This window comes from Rhinoraja longicauda, chromosome 6 (genome assembly GCF_053455715.1).
Source record: "Rhinoraja longicauda isolate Sanriku21f chromosome 6, sRhiLon1.1, whole genome shotgun sequence".
In the NCBI taxonomy this organism is placed as follows: domain Eukaryota; kingdom Metazoa; phylum Chordata; class Chondrichthyes; order Rajiformes; family Arhynchobatidae; genus Rhinoraja; species Rhinoraja longicauda.
The window spans coordinates 37398229-37423899 of record NC_135958.1 but is presented as its reverse complement, the minus strand read 5'-3'; the positions used below and the strand labels follow the sequence as shown (position 1 = coordinate 37423899).

The window sequence follows — 25671 nt, the reverse complement described above, 5'->3', positions numbered from 1 at the left end:
GACTTTATTTTGGACTGTAAAGACCGAGTAAAATCAGGTGAAACACTGTGCTGGTTTCTCCTGCGGCCTGAGGATCTCACTCTACTCTCCATGATAACAGCGCAAAAAAGCAATATTATACTCATCACCTGATCATATCTTTCAATGAATGGATGAGTTGAATATGTGAAGGATGATACCAAGGCTGAGCTTTGGAGATGCACTGCTATTATATTCTTGCATCAACCTGATCACTAATGTTTCAAAGGTAGACACAAAATGCTGGAGTAACTCAGCGGGTCAGGCAGCATCTCGGGAGAGAAGGAATGGGTGACGTTTCGGGTCGAGACCCTTCTTCAGACTGATTTCCTACACTAATGTTTCAATATGCTTTATGCTGGTGGGTGATGATGATGTCCTTGCGACATCAGGAATCTCAGGAAATCATCTTATTCACTCATCAGTGTAGATAAGAACTTTTCGAAACAGAGTGGAGAGGATTTTTACAGTTATTAAAAGGGTAGATTCCTAATTTGGGTATTCAGTGATTATTTTACTGGATCAGCGATCTGGTGGATTGGATTAACAATCTGGAGACATGAGTCCCAGTTACACGACTGCAATTGCTTAATCAATCAATCCTGAATCAAAAAGCAACTATCAGTAATGAACGGCCTGAAACAACTGGATTACTGTACAACCCAATTTAAGTCCCCAGGGAGGAAATCTCCCTTCCTTATTTGGTCTGTCCCGTGTACAACTTTTGGCCCGCATCAAGTGATCAATTTCTGACTTCCCTCTGATATGGCCTAAAAAGACACTCAATTCAGGGTGGGGTGAGCAATAAGTATTGACTATGGAAGTGATGTTGCCAGTGGATGAATGAATTTAAGAAATAAGCATGTCCACTATTCGTACACTTTTCAGCAGCTTTCCTCAGGGCAGTTTGCCTGCCTTGTCAGAAGAGTCAGCTAGTGGTTGTAAATCTTTCTACAGGATTTAGGAAGTGGAGAAGGAAGAGAACAAAGTCAAACAAAATAAAACTGTTCATTTTGAACTGATGGAGTTCGTGAGTGATGTTGTTCCAAAGAGTATTTTTACTGCTAGATGGAGAACCACTGGGAAAAGCTAACGGAGGGTCGACAACACCTGCAGAACTATAGCAAAAGTCAGCAATTTGAGGGGAAAAAGGAAAGATAAAGAAAACACATTCAATTTTCAAGAGTTATCTTTCTGAAGTAACTCAGCAGGACAGACAGCATCTCTGGAGAGAAGGAATGGGTGACGTTTCGGGTCGACACGAAAGTCCTTTTCCCGTGACTTTAAGTCTGAAGAAAGGTCTTGACCCGAAACATCACCCATTCCTTCTCTCCAGAGATGCTGTCTGCCCCACTGAGTTACTCCAGTTTTTTGTGTCTATCTTCGGTTTAAACCTGCATCTGCAGTTCCTTCCTACACATTATCTTTCTGAAATTGGGTTGGGTAAAATGTACATTTTAAATTTTAACTTGGGCAGCCAAATAGTTTAAATTCACTCATGTATTTAAGTTACACTTACCATTTTGAATTCCAAACAAATATAAGCTTGTTGGTTGTTGTGCTGATGTAGGTGAATTCTGAAGCTGATTCATGGTCCCATGGGGGTGAAAAAGTGTATTTTGTTGCTGACCCGATACTGATGTGTTGTTTTGAAGTACGGGGACATTATTTTGAGGATTAAACACATTAGACTGCTGTATATCTTGTTGATTCATGTTATTCTGTAATGCAGACATTGAACTTTGAGATATGAACAGTGTCACTTGCTGATTTTGGGTGCCTCCTGAACTTTGAACAAGCTGCATTTGAGGTTGACCATGAAAAACTGACTGTTTCTGATCTCCCTGGGGCGTCCCGTTATTCTGAAGTGAGGAAACCGTAGTCTGGTTTTGGAATTGTATGGATGATTGCTGTTCTTGATTAACTGACACCATATTAGGCTGAGTATGAAAAAGTGTTTGGTTCTGTTGCTCTTGGGAAGTTAAATTTGTATTCATTGCAGGCATGGAATTCTGAGAGTTGAAAAGGATGTTCTGCTGTTGTTCCTGGGAAGCTAAGCTGTTATTTATTGAATTCTGAGAATTAAAAAGAACATTCTGAGGTTGGTCTTGAGGTGAAGAGCTGTTGTGAAGTGCAGCTATTGAATGTTGGGTCTGGTAGATAGATGCTTGCTGATTTTGGGGGGAAGTGTTAGTTTGGGAAGAGGATAAGGTCACTTGATGTTGAAAAAGGTTCTGTTGCTGTTGTTGCTGTTCTTGAGCAATCATGTTATTCTGAATCTGAGATATTTGTGCCTGGGTCTGAAAGACATTCACAGATTGTTGCTCTGGGTTTCCTGAACTCTGGAGTGTTGGAATTGTGCTCTGTGGCGAATAAAAGCTGACTTGTTTTTCTTGTGAAATGCTGTTATTTTGAAGTGAAGGCAAAGAGTTTGGAGGAAGAAAAAGAGTGCCCTGTTGCTGATCTTGGGCGATTGACGAGCCTTGGAGAACTGCCAAAGAGCCTTGAGAATGATATAATGCTGACTGCACTTGGTCTTGGGAAGCGGCAGTGTTCTGATGTTGCAGAACAGTGTTAGGGCAGTGGAAAAGCCCAGACTGTGAATGCGCTGCACTTTGCACTTGATTTAGGGAATTTTGTGGATGGAATAGTTCTGACGATGGATGGGATTGCTGAAGGAAGTTTCCAGGTTGACTTGACATCATTTCTCCACTCTGATGAAAAATCCCAGTTGGTTGCGAGGAGCCACCAGTTTTAACATGGATAATGCCATCTGCATTTGAAAATAAAGTTACTTGAGGCTGATTCTCTCCACTCTGCTGCATCTGCACAATAGATTCAAACATATCCGTTTGCCTCTGATTCGGCTGCACTGACGTGTCCTCCACAGCAACCATAGAATTAGAGCACTGAAAGACACCTGATGAAGATGTTTGCTGCTGTGGATTTCCTGCATTTTCATTCCCAGCTACAGTTGTAGTGGGTGAAAACAATCTGCTGTGCGCTATCTGATGTTGGTTTCCATCACTGGTTTGAAGACCAGACAGAACATGAGAAGTTTGCTGAAAGATATCAGGTTGCTGGAGGCTTCCATTTAAAGAGGATTGGTACAAATCTGACTGCAGTTGTCCTGATCCTTGACAAATGTTCTGTTGCATTCCCAACATCATGTTTGTTGAGGATTCCAACACTTGTTGATTTGACAATGAATTCTCAGGTCCAGAAAGAACATTGTCAGATCTAGGGAGAGATGAGTTATCTGAATTTGAGAACAGATCTCGAGGGAGATTGCTCTGCATTGCACTTACTTGGTGGAACATCCCTGCGTTCATTTGCTCTTGCACCTGTTCCACAGGTTGCTGCATCGTCTCAGACGGGCTGGATCCAGTAAATAAAACGGAGGCCAACTGTTGCTGAGTAGCCTCCAAAGTCTGTTGAACAAGACTTACATTGCCACTTAAGGCATTTTCAGAATTTGTCTGAAAGTTTCCTGATTGCATAGACTGCAAAGCATTTTGCAACTGTGATGCATTGCTGCTCTGTTGGAAAATATTGGGTGAATGTTCTTGGAGTGCCTGGGTCTGCGACTGCTGTTGTTGCTTCTGTTGCTGTTGCAGTGATGACTCGGGCATTTGGGATAAGGATACATCTGACTGCAAAATCTCTCTTGGTTGTACCTCCCTTGAATCTAACAGTAAGCCAGTATTGTGAAACTGGGATGGTTGCTGAAGCAAGCCTTCATTATTCTGAACCTGGGTGGTACATTTTGATGCTTGAAATGTACACGGCTGAGAAATGTCTTGCTTCAGTACGGCAGATAAGGCATCTGTGCTTGGAAACACATTTGATTGAATTTGTTGGTGCTGATCACTGTCTCCTCCTTGCCTTGAGGCAGATCCAGAGAATGAAGTCCCTGTTGTGATGTTTGAAGAGATTTCTAAAGACTGCTGTCCAGTTCCCACCTCTTGATTCTAAATAAAAGAAATGAAAACAAGAAACTTAAACAAAGCAATATTAAAATTATAACCATACCTTACTTATACTGCTTGTGTACTGTTTTATAAAGAATTGGAAGACCTTCATATTATTGACATTTAATGCATGCTAACATGCAAAAATAAATTGCAACCATGAAAAAATAAGCTTGCAATAACAGATTTGGAAATGGTAAAACACATTGTGTGAATCAAATACTGTAAATGGAAGTATGTGAACTGTATGAATGTACTGATCAAATGCATATGCAGTACATTATCCCTCTTTGGCTAAACTCTTGAGTTAGAATGTGAGCATGTAAAATTGGGTGGGGTTGGAAGGTGGGTCGGCAGTGTTGCTGCTGGAGTTAAACAAATATCTCAACAATTTTCCCCAGAATAATAAACAGGATGATTTGGCAGATAGTGGAGACTAAGGGATCAGAAGATGGAGATCCACAAAACTGAAGCTAAGCATTAAGTATAACTGATATGGCAATTGGCAACTCCAACAGCCTGACTGCGGGAGAAGACGGCAGGGGAAGAGAAAAGACATTCTGGCCTTCCATCGCAGTGAGGAGGTGACTGGAGGAGACTCACTGTGATGGATGTTTCTTTTTTTTGTTTTGTGTTGGTTTGTGATTGTGTGTGTAATTGCTTATTTTTATTGCTCTTATTGTTGGGTGACAAAATCTCGTCCAAAAGACTTGTTTTTTTGGATGACAATAAAGGTTATTCTGATTCTGATTCTGGAATAAATGCGGTCAGAAAGATCACTAAAATCCTGACCGTAGCACCCTGGAATAGGAAACTGCTCAAAGGGGCACGAAGAGAGGAATCATAATATGATGGCCATGGTGAGTATTATATAGGTGGAAGATAAAACAGATTAAGCTGTAAAACAAATAGCTTTTTCTAGAGACTGCTCAGAAGGGATGGGAGAAAGGGAGGGACAATGTGGTAGCTGTGGAGGACTTCAGACTAGGTTATAAAATAAGAGGTGACATGGATAGAGCGCCTAGTCAAACAAATAAAAAATCCTAGGAACCAGATGAAATCAAGCATTCCCTTATTGCAAGTAAATAGAAAACCATTTCCCTTTATTGCATATTAAAGGAAAGCTAAAATATACGAGTAATTAAACCATGAGAAGTCATAAACGTCTGAAAAAAACATTAAAACAGAGGTTTATGGGCCATTTAAACATTCTATATTGAAAAGGGGGAAAAAAAAACAAAAAATTGCAGATGCAAATTCAAATTGGAGGATAAACAAAAGCTATTACTGAAACTTATCTCGCGGTCTTGCAGCTAAGTTCTAAAGCGAGGGGTAGCGGTGGTGAATGAATGCCAGGAAAAACAAGGATTAGAAGTATTCTTGGTGAATAAAAATTTTAAAGCACATATTAGCAGAGAGTGCAGATTAATGGTAGAATTAAGAAATATCAATGGGTTTAAGATTTAATGGCCCCATTAGTAAAGCAGGAAATGTCTTCATTGATTCCAGAATAGTTTTCTGAAACAATATGCTCACGAAGAATCAAAGTAATGTAGCCTTGGCAGCAATGTTTGTATCTTCCTCATCTATGGTGCAGTACCAGAAGATTGGAGTTTAAGCTAATGTGGTGCATTTATTTAAGAAGGGCTGCAAAGGCAAGCCAATGAATTATAGACCAATGAGCCTAACATCAGTTGTGGAAATGTTTCTGAGAGACAGAATTTATCTGCATTTGGAAAGGCAAGACTGATTAGGGATCGTCTGAAGAAGGGTCTCAAATCGAAATGTCACCCATTCCTTCTATCCAGAGATGCTGCCTGTCCCGCTGAGTTACTCCTGCATTTTTTGTCTATCTTGGGATTATCTGCATGGTTTTGTATGTGGGAAATTGTGTCTCACAAGGTTGATGGACTTGTTTGAAGAGGTGACCAAGAGAATTAGTCAGGACAGGCCAGGAAGTACAACGAGCTCTGCAAAGTGTCAACCCACGCAAGGCTGCAGGCCCGGATGAAGTTCAAGGAAGGGTACTTAAGGACTGTGCTGAACAGTTGGCTGAGGTATTCACCAGGATTTTTAACCTGTCATTATCTCTGGCTAAGGTCCCCAAGTGCCTGAAGTCGGCTACCATAGTGCCGGTGCCGAAAAAAGCAAAGATCACCAACCTGAATGACTACCGTCCGGTTGCCCTAGCTCCTATAATCATGAAGTGCTTCGAAAGGCTGGTCCTCTCACACATCAAATCCAGAATCCCTGACTCACTGGACCCACATCAATTTGCATACAGGGCAAATAGATCCACAGAGGACGCCATCTCTCTGGCTCTTCACACTGTCCTGACTCACCTGGAGAGACAGGGCACGTATGTGAGGATGCTATTCATTGACTATAGCTCTGCCTTCAACACGGTCATCCCCACCAAGCTCATCACCAAACTCCACCAGCTAGGCCTCAGCTCGTCATTATGCGACTGGATCCTGGACTTCCTGCTGGAGCGACCGCAGGCAGTGAGAATGGGCCCGCACCTGTCCGCCACTATCACCCTGAGTACCGGCACACCACAGGGCTATGTTCTGAGCCCCATGCTCTACACCCTATTCACACACGACTGTGTTCCTGCATTCGACACCAACACCATTGTCAAGTTTGCAGACGACACAACGGTGATCGGGCTTATCACCAACGGTGATGAAACAAAATACAGAGCGGAGGTGCAGAACCTGGCGGACTGGTGCTCTGATAACAACCTGTCCCTAAATACCACCAAGACCAAGGAGCTGATCATCAACTTCCGTAGGTCACACAACAGGGAATACGCCCCGATCTTTATCAACGGGGACAGTGTGGAGAGAGTGTCCAGCTTCATGTTTCTGGGCACTCACATTTCGGAGGACCTAACATGGTCCAATAACACTGCTGTGCTGGTCATGAAGGCACAGCAACGACTGTTCTACCTGAGAACACTGAAAAAGTCGGTATACCCCAACAGCTGCTGACGACCTTCTACCGCTGCACCATAGAGAGCATTCTAACACATGGCATCCCTGTGTGGTATCTCAGCTGCACGGAGGCAGAGAGGAAAGCTCTTCAGCAGGTAGTCCATAGAGCTCAGAGGACCATCGGAACACAGCTACCAGCCTTGGAGGGCATCTACAACACACGATGCCTCAGAAAAGCCACCAGCATCCACAAAGACTCTTCACACCCCTGCAACAGTCTGTTTGAACTTCTACCATCGGGCAGACGATACAAGGCCTTCTACGCCCGCACCTCCAGACTCAGGAACAGCTTCATCCCAGGAGAGTTAGCCAAATAGATGGAAAACTGGCTTGTTGGAAGGAGTCAAAGGGTGGTAATGGAAGCTGCAGGGATCAGTGCTGAGTCCCCTATGTTTGTCACATATATTAACAATTTGGATTTGAATGTAGGTGGCAAGATGAATACGTTTGGGGATAACACCAAAATTGATAGTGTGGTAGACAGCCAAGAAGGGTGTGAAACATTACCAACAGGATCTCGATTTTCATAACCAAGCAATGGAAAACCAGATGGAATGTGTGGAGTGATGCATTTTGGGAAATTAAATCAGGCCAGGGCATACCCAGTAAATGACAGGACCTTGGTGACTGTGACAGAACAGAGACCTAAGGCCCCGAGTACATAGTTCCCTGAAAGTGATGATAGGGGTAGAAAAAGTGGTGAAGAAGATGTATGGCAAGCTTGAGTTCACTGAATAGGGTATTGAGCACAAGAGTTGGGAGCGTCATGTTACAACTGCACAAGATATAGGCGAGACCACTGGAATATTGTCTGCAGTTCTTGTTATCATAATATACTATGATTATGCTAGAGAGGGTGCAGTAAAATTTCACAACTATGTTGCCGAGACTTGAGGGCTTGTGTTATAAGGAAAGACCGCATAGGTTGGGATTGTTTTCCCTGGGGTGAAGGGGCTGAGGGGTGATCTTGTAAAGAATTATAAAATCATGAGGGGCATAAATAAAGTGGATATCACAGTCTATGTCCTTGGGTGGAGGGCATTGGTTTGAGGTGAGAGGGAAGGACTGAAAGTGGACCTGAGAGACAAGTTTTTCCTCAGTGGGTCTGTGGAACAAGCTACCAGAGGAAGTAGTAGAGGCAGGTATAATGACAACTTTTATGCCATTTGGAGAGATTCATGGATAGTAGAGGTTTCGAGCGATACAAGCCAAATGCAGGCAAATGGGACCAGCTCAGGAAGGCATCTTGGTTGGCATGGATGGATTAGGCCTTAGGGGGTGTTTCCATGTTCTATAACTCTATGATTCTAGTGGCCTGGAACAAATTTAGTTAACTGGATATATCCAGTAGAAAACAAAACATGATGAAGTTAATGTTGTTTGGGAAGGGAAAAGTGCCAAACAATTATTAATATTCCAGATTTAGATAGGCTTTCAAGACAAGTTAACAGAGATTTTCCACAATAAACTGGACAAACATGTAAATTAGTGAACTGAAGGTTGAGAAGATTAGTGGGAATTAGCGATGAACAAATGAAGAGGCCTGGGAAAGAACAAAACTAAAGATTATAAAAAACAAAAATGATAGAAATGCTCAACAGACAAGATACAATTTGTGGAAAGAGGCTTAATTACTTCAGGTTAACGATTTTTCATCACAATAATATGATGACATAAAATCAAATTGAAGTGTTAATTTTGTTCCTTTCTCCACAGATGCTGCCTGACCTGTTGAATAATTAAACCATTTTCTGGTGTCATTTCAGATTGCCAGCATCTATCGTATTTTGCTTTAGTAACCATTAATAAATTTGACTTTTACAGATAACCGTAACTTCACCTTATGATATGTAAATGAAAAGTTACTTTTCTTTCTCAGGGGCAATAAAGGGAGGGATACAAAGATTAAAAAGACTCTAAAGCTATAAATAGGAAGTTGGAAGCATAATATCTAAATCATTCAGGTTTTAGTTTTATTTGAAAAATAACTAAAGAATAACGTGAGACTGATGAAAAACTGTTAATTAAGATTTTTCAGTGAAAACAAGAAAGTAACAAATATGCATCATTATTTATTATGAAGAGAAAGGGTCTCAACCCGAAATGTCACCCATTCCTTCTCTTCAGAGATGCTGCCTGTCCCGCTGAGTTACTCTAGTATTTTGTGTCTACCCATTATTTATTTTGAATCCTGTTGGAACACTAGATTCTACATCTCTTGACTTGAATACAAGGGGATAGAAATTCTGCCTCTGTACGAAGACCCGATCAGACCATATTTGGAGTATTATGCACAGTTTAGGGTGCCACATCTTAGGAAGATGTATTGGTTTTGGTTGTGTAGCATAGATTTAAATGAAGCCAAATTGGACATACCAAAGCTGTATTCACTTCATTTTAGAAGGTTAAGGAGTGATGTTTTTTCAGTTTTCAAACCCATTATGAGGAGCTGACATAAGGTTGATTGACAAAAGTTATCCTTGCTGGGTGGCAATCTACTGGTTAGGTTCAAGGGGGACATCATTATTTTCAGAAATGGTTAGGAAACATTTATACATGTAAAATCATGGTAACAGTTTGAAACGTCTCATGAATGGTAAATGATTCAAGTTGTATCGCTAATCTGAAATCTAAGATTTGAAGAATTTTGTAACCAGAGGTAATAAATCATATGGGCAAAGAGATAAGACAACAGATAAGCCATAACTTCACTTAATGGCATAACAAACAAGGTGTTAAACGGCTAACTTTCATCGGTTTGTTTCTAATTCAGTACTGTCAGAAGACAAAACATCTTCAGATGAAGCCAGATATCAAAATTAACTGGAGTTAACACTTAAAGACTAGTTGATGATTTTAACCACACAAAGGCAAAACTTGCCACAAAAATGAAAAAAACTTTTCACGGGAGAAGAATGAGGAGGAGATAAGACTTTTCTTTGCCTTCCATCACAGTGAGGGTGTGCCTGGAGCAATCACTGTGATGGCTGTTTGTGTTAAAAATTGTAATTGTGTGTCTTGTGTTCTTTATTGTCTACTGCCGGACCCTGACGTGAGAGGACGCTGGCGCTATTTGTTTGCCGCTTCTCCATCAGGATAGTTTGTCTGTTTGTTTTTATGTCTTGACTGTTTTTGTAAAGCATCTTTGAGCATTTGGAAAAGCGCTATAAAAAATAAATGTTTATTATTATTATTATTATAAAATGTGAACCTATTGTTAAGAGACAAAAAAACAAAACAAAAAAAAATATGGAAGATTATACAAATCATTATATGTATGATTTTCACGTCAAAAATAACAGAAGCTAGTATTATTAGAGGTGATACCGTGGAAAATTGCAATAACAGGCAGTCTATACAGTAAGGATATAATGCTGCACAGCCTGATCGTTTATGAAAAATAACCCCAAAATGCATTTCTGACTGTTGAAACAAAAGACTGTACTTTAAAGACTGTAGATGGTGGCTGATTCGATATCACGTCCATTGAAATGGTTTCCTCATTCTTCACAACAGGTGGCAGAAGTGGTGACAACAAGGCACTGGGAAGATTTGGCTCATCTGGATTACAGCCTGTGACCTTCGCTACTGCAGCTAAAAAACAGCAACGTTATCAAACTTTTGCCACAAAAACCCTGTACTGATCAAAATTAACACGTATAAACGTAAGGAAAAGTGAATAAATCTGTTATTTGTGCTCTAACATATTTCCAAAGTTTTGTACACGTTAATTTTATTGACTGTAAATCAACTTTACATTTTCTGTGTGCAAACACAACTAAACATTTTATTTGATTACAGAAAATATTTTACTTTTGGGGACGATGCTGAAATTGTGACCATCATCTTAATTATTAATACTATTGACATTAACCAGATTTTATCTGGTACTACTCTTTTTTATTAAGATCAGTGAGCCAAGTCTGATGATTTTTTTTCAGCTTGACCTCATGCTTCCTTCTATGAGTTGTGTACACGGAAACCAATGTTCCTTTGAATACCAACCACTTTTCAAACCATTCCCCCTTAATAAGTGTTCTACCCTCCTATTTTTTTCTATCTAGCAGATTTTACACATTATATTCCATTTGCCATGCCATTGCCCATTCACTTAATCTGTTTATGTCTGAAGAAGGGTCTTGACTCAAAATGTCACCTATTCCTTTTCGCCAGACCCGCTGAGTCACTCCAGCTTTTTGTGTCTATCTTCAGTTTAAACCAGCATCTGCAGTTCCTTCCGATACAAATATCTCTTTGCATCCTTGTACCCCCCCCCCCCCCCCTTCTCTGCAATCTAAAACATGATTGTTTTTAAAAAACTTTTCCAGATCCTGTTTCTCCTTCTTGGGCCTTCCGTGCCCAATACACTTACACCAATACAGGGATCACCCAACACATTGAAGTGAAGCATGGGAATGAAAATGGAGAGGGTGGGAAATCTGGGAGGGAGGAAAGAAAAAGAGAGAGAGTGGGAAGGAAAAAGAGTGGAGAGAGGAGAGAGTTTCTGATGAAAGGTTATCATTTTGAAACTTGACTGCATTGCTGTCTTTACATATGCTGCCTGATCTCTTGATCATTTCCAGCATTTACTATATTTATATCAGTGGACCCCAAGAATACAATTGAAAAACTATCATAAGAAAGCAATAATCTATCGACTCAGGTCTACAACATAGAAAGGTATAAGAACCTCTGCTACAGAGATTAGTTACTGCCGTAATAATGTTATTGGCTAATAACCTCTTCCATTTCCTGTTGATTATATTTAGAAATAATAATCAACTGACCTACACCGGCAAGCAATTAGTTTCTATATGCATCATGGCTTTCCACATATTCACAGATGGCATTCTAGCTCAAGGACATAATAATAGCTTGTATGTTTTTTTGGTTGAGTTGCGAACAGCAAAAGGATTGTTGTTAACCACGTATCACTAACCATGAAAAAAGAAACTTTTGACCAGTATACTTTGCAGTTACTGAAAGATGCCCACTAACAGAAGCATCAACATTTATCGGAATGGCAATTAAGAGACAGCCTGATTATTTGTCTTCATAGGGCTCTTCATAGAGGGCTAAATTTACAGTTAAAAAAAAATCCATGTTCCTTTAAATAACATAAAATCTGCTAGTGTAAGCTTTTGTATGTTCAAACAGTACAATTGGCACAAACAGTGGGGAAGATTGGCATCTTCAAAGGGACATGGGTATACTTAGAAACCAAATGTTTTGTTGGCCTTTACTGTAAGGGGACTTGAGTATACTCAACATTTGCTGTCCTTATCTGAAGGAGAGAGCTGCTGGGGTCACAGTCTCAAAGTCAGGGGAAGCCATTTGGACCTGAAATTGAGGGAAATTTCTTCCCTTGGATGTTGGTGAATCTTTGGAGAATTGGGGAGGCCCAGTTATTGAGTTAATTCAAAACAGCGATCGAGGGATTTCTGAATTTCAAGCAAATCAAGGGATTTGGAAGGATTGCAGGAAAATTATACTGTAGAAGATCACCCATGATCTTTATGAATGGCAGAGCAGACCAAGGGCCACCTGGTCTACTAATTCTTATAAAAAAAGATACTGTCAAATGAAAAAAATATCCATTTGAAATACCTTCTAGAAGACCTCACCAAAACTATGTGATAATGTCTGAAGAAGGGTCCTGACACAAAACCTCACTCATCCAGAGATGCTGCCTGACCAGCTGAGTTACTCCCCCACTTTGTGTCTTTATTTTGTAAACCAGCATCTGCAGTTCCTTGTGGCTCCAATGTGTTAATGATCAGAAAAGATTTTGGGAATGTTGAAAGAGGGACACTAGGGAGAACTCCCCTGTCTACTGCAAAGGAGATTCAAGATCTTACATGCCCACATGAGACAGTTGGGTGGACCGCAAGTTTAATGCTATAGAGTCCCAAGAGTGAAATATTGCCTATCCATGTCCTTCAGAGATGCTGCCTGGTCCACTGAGTTACTCCAGAACTTTGTGTTATACACCTTAAGTTTAATACCTCATCTGACAGATTGTACCTTTAACAGTGTAATAATTCTTCATTTCTGTCCCGGAGTGCATGAATGCTACCAGAGATAGTGCTGATGCTGGTTGACTCATCACAGTAATCAATCTCAAATGGAAGTACACATTAAAAAAAACTTTTGCTTGAAGCTGGAGATCCTCGATGAACTTTCCCTTCCAGGTAAGCTCAAGTTATTCAGTAGGCATGACAAAATCTAAGTTGTCAGAAAGGGTTGTTGGCGTAGAAATTCCAGAGTCTTAATAGGGCTGTTGTCCAACAGGTCAACAAATATTTTAGTTGTATTCTTATTGTGTTGAGATAGTGTACACAGAATGAAAACAGGCTCTCAGGCCCAACTTGTCAATGTTGATCAAGATACCCCATCTAACCTAGTCCCATTTGCCTGCATTTAACCCACATCACTCTGGGTGTTTCCCATAATAGGATCTCAGCGGCTACAATCAGTCTGAAGAAAGGCCTCGCCTGTCCATTCTTTCCCCAGAAACTGCCGGATTAGCTGAGTTCCTCAAGCACTTTGTGTTTTACTCGAGAAAAACCTGGATGATTATGTGCTTTGATCTTTGAACGTGGAAGGACATATTGCAATCATCAATGGGAATATTGTGCTTGCAGTGCTGGGCCAGATATCTATAATCCAGATATCTTTCAAATGTTATTGTGATACGTGTGAAATGTAACTTTATTTAATAATTGGAAATTAAGAAAAATAAGAGTAATTAAAAATTATGAATACAAAATTAGCAGATTGTTGTTAAAACCATCCGTTTTACTAGTACTCTTCAGGAGAGGAAATTTACCAAGCTTACTGGGTCTGGCCTGTAGAAATACCAAAATCTCCTTTCTTCAATGTCTCTCTGTTCTCATACTTCTTTTGCCAGACTTACTTTTCTGTTAAATTGCCTTCTCAAGTCATTGTATTTAGTCTGGTGCTTACTTAAAGAATTCACCTGCCCTTCATCATAGAATGATCCTGCATGTCTGTGACAATCATGGTGATAATCTAAACGAATCCTATCTGCCTGCATAAGGTCGATACCCCGCTATTCCTTGCCTGTTCATGTTTCTGTCTAAATGCCTCTTAAACATTGTCATCATGCCTGTTTCTACTGTCTGCCCTAGCAGTGCATTCCAGACACCTCTTTACCTGTACCTGTGTAGAACGTTCTGTGTAAAAACAATCTTACCTTGCAAATCGCTGTAATGGTTTGCACATTTCACCTTAAACCTACACCCTCTAGTATTTGACAATACCACCCCAAGGTACCTCGGAGTACCTATTCTATCTGTACCTCTCATAATTTTACATTAGGTTGTCCCTTAGTCTCGGATTTTCCAGAGAAAACGATCAAAGGTCTCCTTATAGTTAATACATGCCAATCCAAGCAACATCCTGGTGAATCTCATCTCTACCCTCTCCAAAGACTTCACATCCCTCCAATAAATGTGGTGATCAAAACACCGCACAACACTTCAAACGTGGCCTAACCAAAGTTTTAAACAGTTGGAAACATAACTTCCCAATTTTGTATACTCGACACCCCGACCAATGAAGGCAAGCATGCCGTACATCTTTATAAGCATCCTCTCTACTTTTATTGTTACCTTCAGGGAATTATAGACTTGCACCCTAAGATCCCTCTGTCAGTAATATTCCGAAGGGTCCTGCCATTTACTATGTACAGGTGAGCCTCATGTTACAACCATTTGGGTAATGGAAATTTGCCCTTACGAAATTCACAAATTGATACCAAAGAAATCTGGGATACAGATACAAAATATGTGTGAAAAAAATAAATAAATAAGGACAAAATTTGTTTCTTTCCAACTCGCTTTTCTTGAATCATGTGCAGATGCCATGGCTTTGGAAACAAATATAAACAAATCAGTACTTTCAAAATTATTTTTGTTTGAAGAACAGCATTAACTAATTGTCTTTAGTAATCTTAAATATTTATACTATGATTGCAGAATGGGCAGCTAAAAGTGGAACATGAAGAATTGATTTAAAATAAAGAATAAATAAAGAAAAATAAAGAAAATAAAGAATTGATTAAACATCTTATTGTCTCCACACCAGGTATTCAAAAGCAGTTTATAACGTTTGACCTTGAACTAGTGCCAATAACATAATTCATTTATTCAAATTGCAGTAGTCGTAATGATGTTATTTGAATATAAACTACTGACAAACTAATGCTTTAGGGCAAACCTTCCACAACTGAATTCTCTTCACCCAGATAAAATAAATAAATGCATCCTACTTAAAACTTCTTTTTGTATATTTTCTCCCTTTAGCAAGTGCTTCTAGAGAGTATTTATGGACAACTGCAGAAACTGTTATAATCTCTCTGTGAAATAAAGTCAGCGTTCTTAAGCTGAAATGGTCTATGTTCAATTTTGTGGTTAACTGATAAAGCGTGATACAAAGGAGAAACCTGTAACGAGAGCGACGGGGGCATAGGAGCCCCTTAGTTAATCATCAATGTTCTGTTGCTTTTGCACATTGCTAGCATTGCCAAAAAGTTACTTCTTTGCATTTTCAAGTTCTTGACCTCCACTTTTAAATTTGACAGTCAGTAATGGGAAACCAGAGCCCACAGGCAATTTTACTGCATTTTTATGTATAAAAAAACTCATTATACCTTTCATTGCTTTGTCCATGGAACATGGTTGTACAGCAATTTCTTTCTTCACAATGATATCTGATGAGTTTGCTGAAGCGTAAACAAAAATACACCGATTTTTTTTATTTTCATCTTTTGTTTAATTTTCTTTTGTCAAACATTTCAAAATTTAACTGTAAAGATTCCCCATCTAATTTTTCAGACTGGTCAGTAAATCATGAAGATCAAGTTATCGCACACAATATTAAAACTTTTACTATAAATATTTGTATTTAGGCATGTTGCTTTAAAATAATCAAATGTAGTAAATTGAATCCATTAAACACAGAAAATCACAAATCTCTTTGTTATGAGCCTTGACGAAGATGCATGGGAACTCAAGGAACACAAAAAAAATCAGTACTCTTGCCTTCTTTTGGAAAGGCATATGGATATGCAGGAAATGGAGGGACATGGATCACGTGCAGGCACAGGAGATTAGCTTAATTTGGCATCATGTCTGGCACAGACATTGTGGGCCAAAGGGCTTGTTCCTGTACTGTACTGCTCTATGTATTAACTTGCAGACAAAAGCAACTATATTTAAAAAATGCAAAGGGCCATCAAAATGAAATCAACCTAGAAAAATTAACATACAAAAAAATCCTAAACAAATAGAATGGAAATGCCAATTTTGTGGGGGTTTCTATGGTTAACGAGTTGCAAATGACCCACAAGCTGTAGTCTGGATACAGCCAACTATAAGAAAACAACGACACATATGTAGGTTTTGGTTTATCCCAAAACAGTAATATCTGTTTTAAGATTGATCCGTTTGGAAGGGATATTGGAATCAGATCAAAAAATAGTAAATTAATTTAGTTATAGCATAACATCGGGTGAAGCTAATAACCTTTCCGCTCCAGTTCAATTTTCAGCTGGGAATCAATTCTATTAATGACTGATTAGAATCTGGTCTGTACAGTGGCTTCAGCAAAGTTACGAGATTTAATAAAACATATGCTTCTGGTGATGATGACTGATCAATTTTTTTTTGTCCTTTTAGATAAAAGATTTATATAGAAAAAGAAGCAAACATTTATTGAACTTAACCCACCTAGATCTGGAGTGAAGGTAAAAGGCTGCACTTCATGTGATCTTCCAGCGTTGGTTATGACATATATGCCCACAGAAACTGGTGTTGTTATAAATTGATTATGGTACGGAGGAACTTTTACAATAAGGTGATTCTTTGAAAAGAAAATAAGAAAACAAAATCACATGACTGATGATTACAGTTAAACAAAAAGTTCAAGAGCTTTTAAACTTTAATAATTAAAACATTTTAGCTTATTTAAGGGTTTAAGTATCATGTACAATTCTGTTCAAGTAATCTAATGAAGGATGAATGATCCGACAAAGAATGCAGAAAAGATTGACAAAAATGGTTCTATGAATGAGTGATTTTAACTAATACATCTGATTGAAAAACCTTGGATTATTCTCCTTGAAACAAGGTAAATTGAGGGGAGGATGCGAGGAATTTAGCTTTTGACTCAAGAGTAGTTCTGATTTGGAATTTGCTGTCTGCAGTGATGATGGATGTAGATCAATCAATGTCATCAAAAGGATACAATATAATTTAAAATAAAATAATTTGCAGAATTTTGGAGCAAGAATAGGCAAATGGGGTTGACCAAAATTATTCTGAAAAGGAGCCAGCATAGACTCAATTGCCCAGATGACTTTCTTTCAGATAACTGGAAACAGCAGCGAATCTCAAAATGGATATGAAACCAACATGCTCTAAAAGTAAGGCTAGAGCATGTAAATATGGCTGCCACAAATGAAAATATTTTTTTTTTAGTCGCAAGATATACAAATGCTAGCCAGGAATCCCACCTGTGTGTGCCAAATTGAAATATACCTTTGCTTTGCACCAACAGCAAATTTATCTTCAGTACCTCCATCTACATCAAATAATCTGTAAATGTTTAGAGGCCCCAGCACTGATCTCTCTGGCACAGCACTCATTAGATCTCACAGAATAAGATCAATTTTATGTCTCTTCTTTTTCCTGTTAGCCAACCAATCTTCTGAGTTAGATATAGCTCTTAGGGCTAACGGAATCAAGGGATATGAGGAGAAGGCAGGAACGGGGTACTTTGGATCATCAGCCATGATCATATTGAATGGCGGTGCTGGCTCGAAGGGCTGAAGGGCCAAATGGCCTGCACCTGCACCTATTTTCTATGTTTCTATCCTGGGTAATATGCTGTCTTCATTATTCTTTCCGGCAGTGTGTTCCAGAGCCCAGCACTCTTTATTTTATACAAGTTTTCCTTAACTCTCCTCTAAACCATCTAGTAATTAATTTCTAGATATGCCCCATAGCTGTTGACCTCCCAATTAAAGGGAAACAAATCCTTCCAATTTACCTCACACAATTTTGATGAAGTTATTAGTGGACATGTTGCTGAAACAAAGCAGACTTAGGCAGAACGTAGAGAGATCATGATGCAAATGAGGACTGAAATTTTGGATCCTAATGGCACAGTTAATCTCCATTCTTAATCATACATGATTGAACATGTGACGGGTCACAGGACTGAATAACTCCATCTTTCTCAAATGGAGGAATTAAAAGAATCATCAAGAACATTCAAGTTACTTGTTGATTGATCTCTATCACCTGTTACAAGTGTACCAGTACTTGGTGCCTTCATTATCTTTAGTTTAGTTTAGAGATACAGCACGGAAACAGGCCCTTTGGCCTACTGAGTCTTGTCTACAGGGATCGCCGGCGAGTGATCCCCGTACACAAACACTGTTCTACACGCTAGGGACAATTTTTACCAAAGCCAATTTGTAGGTTACATCTTTGGAGTATGGGAGGAAACCAGAGTATCCGGAGAAAACCTGCACGGTCACCGGGAGAATGTACAAACTCCATACAGACAGTACCCATAGTCAGGATTGAACCCGGATCTCTGGAGCTGTAAGGCAGCAACTCTACCGCTGCGCCATTATGCCGCCCTCCTCAAATTGTTGAACTTTGGAGGGAGTAATGGACAAGTGATGAAAACACTGCTATTTCTCAACTCAAGATATAACCAATACCAAAAGGGATATCATTCTCTCAATATGAAGCTACTGCAAAGCTATTGACCAAGGGAATATCCCTGATAGAATGAGCCCAAGGATTCTGTGGAAATAACCTGTCAATGTGGTCATCCGGTTCATGGGTTCATGGGAGCTAGAGGAAGGTACTTTAGAGCTGTGAAATCACAGGAGTTAGTGAGTGAGAACACAATCAATGGAATATAAAATGTATGAAAAACACCTCATGTCATAATTGTAGTTAGGAAACATCATAATAGTTTAAGTGAATAGCATTGACGACTGCATCAGGGCTACCTCCTGCTCCATGCAGAACTCACGGACTTCATTAACTTCACTACTAATTTTCATCCTGCACGCAAATTCACTTGGACCATTTCCGACATCTCCCTACCGTTTCTTGATCTCACTGTCACCACCACAGGAGATAGACTGTCGACTGATACCCACTATAAACCTACTGACTCCCACAGCTATCTAGACTACACTTCTTCCCACCCTGCCTCCTGCAAATACTCCATCGCCTACTCCCAATTCCTCCGTCTATTTCACATCTGCGCCCAAGATGAGATGTTCCATACCAGGACATCCAAGATGTCCTCATTCTTTAGGGAAATGTCCTCATTCTTTAGGTAATCCAAGATGTCCTCATTCTTTCCCTCTTCCATCATAGATGCCCTCACTAGGGTATCCTCGATATCCCACAGCTCCACTCTAGCCCCCAATCCCTTCAGTCACAACAGGGACAGAGTCCCCCTAGTCCACACCTTTCACCCCATTAGCCGTCGCATTCAACACATAATCCTCCGACATGTTCGCCACCTCCAACGGGATCCCACCATCAACCACATCTTCCCATCTACAACCTTTTCCGCAGGGACCATTTCCTCCGCAACTCCCTGGTTAACTCGTCCCTTCCCACCCAAACCACCCCCTCCCCAGGTACTTTCCTCTGCAACTGCAGGGAATGCAACACCTGTCCCTATACCTCCCCCCTCGATTCTGTCCAAGGACCGCGATAGTCTTTTCAGGTGAGGCAGAGGTTCACTTCAACCTCCTCCAACATCATCTACTGTATCCGCTGTTCCAGGTGTGGACTCCTATTATCGGCTAGAACAAGGGCAGGCTCGATGATCGTTTCACTGAACATCTCCGCTCAGTCTGCCTAAACCTTGCACTGGGCCTCCACCATTGTCAGAGTGAGGCCCAGTGCAAATTGGAGGAACAGCACCTCATATTTCACGTGGGCAGCTTACACCGCAGCGGTATGAATATTGACCTCTAACTTCAAGTAACTCTTGCTTTCCCTCTCTCTTCAACCCTCCTCCTTCCCAGTTCTCCTATCAGTCTGACTGTCCCCGATTCAATTTTATCTCTTTTTGCTTTGTGGTCACCTTCTCCTAGCTAACAATGATCTATTCTACATTTTCCTTGATCCTCGTCCCCTTTTCACACCTTACCCTTCCTTATCTCTGTACCTCTCTCTCCCATGACTCTCAATCAGAAGGGTCTCAACCCGAAACGTTACCCATTCCTTCTCTCCAGAGATGCTGCCTGTCCTTCTGGGTTACTCCAGCATTTTGTGTCTATCCATATCCAGCTATACATATCCAGTTCAATTTTCTGAGCGGTGCCCAGTCATGATCATTGGTGTAATCTAACTAATGCAAATAGGTCCAATTTCTTAGCACTAATTTGCAGCCGAGATAAAAATGCCTTATTTCCCATTTAACTGATAATTTCATAGTGCAGTGAAGACTGGAAGTCAGGTTTGATGTTAACTATTATCATCATCCATTGTCGGCCAAGATGTCTTTTACTTTGTAAATCTCTACTGACAAAATCAAGGGCACCATGCCACCTAAACTGAAGATAAAGTTTGGAAGCAAGAAATGAAAAGTAAATATATTATATGGTTAGATAAGCATTTTGCACACATCTTTATAGAAATGACAGGATGGAAATGTGCAATACCACAAAGAGTTAAGAAGCATCAGTATTTTATAGAACATATAAAGGCAGAGTAAATTTGAATGTTAACATTCCTATCTTTTCATGAAAAAATGCTTTTAACTCTTTGAGCTCACCTGATGAAAAAGTTCCATGTCTATTTCAGCTTCTGCTTTCCAAGAATTTTTGTCATCTACATAAAATCAAAAATATTAAAATGTTAATACAGGATCTAACAGTAGTTTGTTTCCTGGTATGTTGATTTGATAACATTTATTATTTTCCTTTCATAAATCCATGCTGACTCTCAGAATCTTACATCATGAAAGAGGCCCTTCGGCCAAATTTGTCCATGACAATCAAGATGTCCCAATTAAGCTAATCCCATTTGCCCATGTTTGGTCCATGTCCCTCCAAACCTTTAATATCCATGTACTGGTCCAAATATCTTTTAAATGCTAATGTGGTACCTGCCTCAACTACCTCCTCTGGTGGCTCATTCCACATACCCACCACCCTCTGAGTGAAAAAAAATCCTCTCAGATTCCTATTAAACCTTAAAACTGTGGCCACTAGTTCCTGAATCCCCTACTCCTGATTGAATAAAAATTCTGTTCATTCACCCTATCTATTCGCCTCATGATTTTATACACATTTCTTTAACACCACCCCTCAGCCTCCTGTGCTCCAAGGAATAAAGTCCAAGCCTGCCACCTTTTCCCGAAAACTCAGACCTTTGTGTCCTGGCAACAACCTCGTAAAACATCTCTCAATATCTTTGATCTGAATGGAATATTTACTATAGCAGAGTGACCAAAACTGAACATAATACTCCAAGTGTGGTCTCACCAACATATTGTACAACAGATTGATTTATTCACAAAATGCTGGAGTAACTCAGCAGGTCAGGCAGCATCTCAGGAGAGAAGGAATGAAGAAGGGTCTCGACCCGAAACGTCACCCATTCCTTCTCTCCCGAGATGCTGCCTGACCTGCTGAGTTACTCCAGCATTTTGTGAATAAATCGATTTGTACCAGCATCTGCAGTTATTTTCTTATACATATTGTACAACAGTATTATAACATCCCAACCTTTGTACTCAATTCCTTGACTGGTGAAGGCCAGCATGCCAAAAGCATCTTCACTACCCTATCCACCTTTGATGCCACTTTCAAGGAACTATGTCCTTGTACTTTGAGATACCTCTGCTCTACAATACTGCCCAGGGCCCTGCCATTTTACCAAAATGCAACGCCTTGCACTTAACCCAATTAAATTCCATTTGCCATTCCTCAGCCCATTTGTCCAGCTGAAAAGATACCGCTCTAATTTACAATAACCAATATCAATGTTTACAATACCACCTATTTTAGTGTCAACTGACAATATACTAATCATCCCTCTACATTCTCATTCAAATCGTTGATAATGATGACAAACATCAATAGGCCCAGCTCTGATCCTGGAGGCATTCCACTAGCCACTTGTCTTGTCTGGAAAACTATCTTCCATCACCCCCCATGCATTCTGCTATGAAGCCAATTCTGTATCCAGTTAACATGGTTTTTCTGGATCTCCTTTGCAATCTAACCTTCCTGTGCAGCCTACCATGCCGAACTTTATCAAAGGCCTTTCTAAAGTCCACATAGACTACGCCTACAGTCCTGCCCTTGTCAAATTTCATGTATTTTGTTTTTTGTTAAACTGAATCAAATTTGAGAGAGACCTAATCTGCCACACACTAAACCATGCTGACTATCCCTAATCAGCCCGTCTTTCCAAATATATTTTACACCTCAGAATCCACTTTTTTTTTTCAACCGCAGATGTTAGGCTTACTGGTCTATAGTTCCCAGCATTTGTGGAGGGAATGGACATGACATTTTGGGTCAGGACTGCCTCAGATTGAGTGGAGCAGTGAGGAGAAAGCTGGAAAAGAGAGGTAGAGTCAGAATAAAGTCCAGCTGTGATAGTAGATGCAGGTGAGGGGAGGGTTATCGGCAGATGGGTGGAGAATGTGACAAAGACTAGAGATAAAAAGGAGACAAAAGCGTGTCAGATAAGGAAAGAAGATGAGTGAAATGTAAAGCCGGAGGGAGGGATAAAAGTGACAGGGAAGGGGGTGAAGGGGGATAAAAGGGAAATATGGGACAGGATGGGAGATGAGTGTGCAGAGGAGGGGAAAGAAGAAGAGCAACTTGGTTGGTGGGAGATGGTGGTACTATTTGAAATTGGAGAAATTAATGTTGGGTAACTTCCAGCCCAATAGTATGAACACTGACCTACTGAGTTCCTACAGAACTTTTTCTTACTCCATGCGTTTATGTTGAGCTTCTTTGGAATAGTTTAAGGGGACCAATGAAAAGGTGAGAGGGAGAGTTGGATAAAGACTTAAAATGAAAGGGAAGCAAGGGGGAGGAGATGTATGACTGCGTGTGGTAGTCGGGTAACACTGAAAGTGGTGGAAATCAGAAAAAGTTCTGTCTGATATGGACACTGGTGGGGCTGAGGGTAGTCTGCATGGGGAGAAAGCAGTAGTGTTGGAAGTAAATCAGATGCAGCTGAAAGTCCTTTCAGAAGTGAAAATAGGGTGGAAATTGGCAGACATCTTTTGGATTTTATACAAACAACTAGCAATTCTAATAGAATGATCAATATACTAGTAAAACAGGTGAAGGGCTGAAACATGGGCATTTCCATGCTTTCCACAAAGATGCACGCATAATTCTGAACATGTGGATTGCTCCCTTGATTTGGTGGAAGAGAGTAAAGTTTCAGGAGAACGTGTTTGCATCTTATACAAGCAACATATTTTGGTTACCTTTTCTGTTCTTAATCACCTTTTTATCTCTTCCCCTGCAATTAGCAAACCCTCTCCAGCAGCACCATCTTCAGCTCCATTATTTCCGTCTCTCTCAGTGCCCACTCTATCACAGACATTCTATTTGTTCTCCCAACCCCTCCCACTCTCTGTAACTTAAAACATAGTCTGAAGAAGGGTCCCGACCTGAAACATCGCCTATCGATTCTCTCCACAGCTGCTGTCTGACCCGCTGAGTTACTCCAGCACTTTGTGTTTTGCTCAAGGTTCCAACATCTGCAGTTCCTTGTGTCTTCTCTTAAAACATGGCTTGTTTTCTAGATGCCCCTTATTCTGGTCAAAAGTCATTAACTTGAAACATTAATTTTTTGATTCTTTCTCTATTGATGTTGCCTAACCAGCTGAGGTTTTTTTTCATCTGCAGTTTATTTTGCTATTAATTCAGTTTTGTTTCCAGATAGTTTTACCTTTAGAAAGATTAACTCTTTGTTAAATTTTCCAGAGTCATGAACTCTTTCTGGAACCATAGGACAGCAAATAGTTCATTCTTTTCTGCCATCCCTCTCCATCTCACCCATTTCGCTTTGATATTTGCTCACATTACCATGACTAAGACCATCCAGTATATTAGGATGTCTCAGTTCAGTATCTTCCAGTTAAGAATATTGCAGAATTGTATCACATCAACTTCACAGTGAGTGATAAATTATTGAAAATGCCATCCTTTAAATTGCATATTAAATTGAGAAAAATCATTTGCTCCAGTTTATCTGGTGTATTAGGATCCTGTGATCACTGTTAAAGGAAATCAGTTTGCCCTTCTTCATCAAAATCACACAGCAGATTGTGTATTGCTGTTAACTGGATCTTGCAGGCATGGAGTCCTTACTATGTTTGTCTATGTCAGCAACAGGCCTTGTACCTCAGAAAAAAATGTGTGCACTGAGATGGAGCAGCCTGATAAAATGCTATGTAAATATCAGTGAAGAAAATATGGGGGATTTTTCTGGAAACTCTTAGTTAAATATAACATTAACTATTTCAAACCCTTAAAAGCAAGTTACAAATGACCTTGCATTGTTTTATTCACAATTTATTGTTCATTCAAATGCAAACTGCTTATAAACCTGTTTTAGTATCACCTGGAGCTAAAAGCTTACAATTTTAATTTACTTCACAGGAGCATATGAAACTTGTGCCTTTGAAAGCATTATAAACCAGAATAATTTATAAGAAAAATCTTTGAATATTTGACCAGATATATAGAAAGTAGCCGTAAATCAATTATTCAACTCTTTCCATACCATACGTGAGTATAGCATTTGTCAGGTAGAGGTGTAAGATTTGAGAAGTTTTCCCTCATTCTGCAATCAACACCAAACCAAAGAGCTGCAGTTTGGACATTTTAAACGGGAGACTGGGGCTGATAGCGGAGAAAGGCTGCGGTCAGTTTACCAAGGGATGTCACAATCCGTGGGTCCTAAGATGGCCACGGGACATCGTGACCAGCCACAAAAACAAAAACCTTACAGCCCAGTCTCTAGGTTTCTGCAAAGCCACGGCCAGAACAATGGATGGATATTGGCCATGCAGAAACCTGCGAAACCAGGTCGAAGTCCAGACACTGGGGCGCTGACATCAGCATACTCACAATGCCCCAAGCCGACCTACACAGTTAATCTCGTTAAGGGGGCACAATAGCCCATAGAAAACTACCTGGTAGGTGATGGGAAACCAGTTAAACCCATCACCTCGCAACGTGAAGAGGAAAAAAATAGTCAAGGCAAATGTGGGTCCCTTGAAGACAGAAGCAGGGGAATTTATTATGGGGAAGAAAGAAATGGCAGACGAGTTAAACCGTTACTTTGGATCTGTCTTCACTGAGGAAGATACACACAATCTCCCAAATGTTCTAGGGGCCGGAGAACCTAGGGTGATGGAGGAACTGAAGGAAATCCACATTAGGCAGGAAATGGTTTTGGGTAGACTGATGGGACTGAAGGCTGATAAATCCCCAGGGCCTGATGGTCTGCATCCCAGGGTACTTAAGGAGATGGCTCTAGAAATAGTGGAAGCATTGGAGATCATTTTTCAATGTTCTATAGATTCAGGATCAGTTCCTGTGGATTGGAGGATAGCAAATGTTATCCCACTTTTTA

The 25671-nt window shown here is 40.1% G+C and overlaps 1 protein-coding gene across 2 annotated transcripts in view; it reads right to left on the bottom strand.

The window, feature by feature from the left end:
• The window catches only part of nfat5b (nuclear factor of activated T cells 5b), a 131371-nt gene that overhangs the window by 12295 nt on the left and 93405 nt on the right, over positions 1-25671 (bottom strand). For both annotated transcript variants that reach the window (XM_078400795.1, XM_078400796.1), the window contains exons 8-12: positions 20828-20883; positions 16738-16870; positions 15660-15731; positions 10431-10579; positions 1538-3989 (exon numbers count right to left, since the gene is read on the bottom strand). In XM_078400795.1, coding sequence (XP_078256921.1) covers positions 1538-3989; positions 10431-10579; positions 15660-15731; positions 16738-16870; positions 20828-20883 — 2862 coding nt within the window. The remainder of the gene's footprint in view (positions 1-1537; positions 3990-10430; positions 10580-15659; positions 15732-16737; positions 16871-20827; positions 20884-25671) is intronic.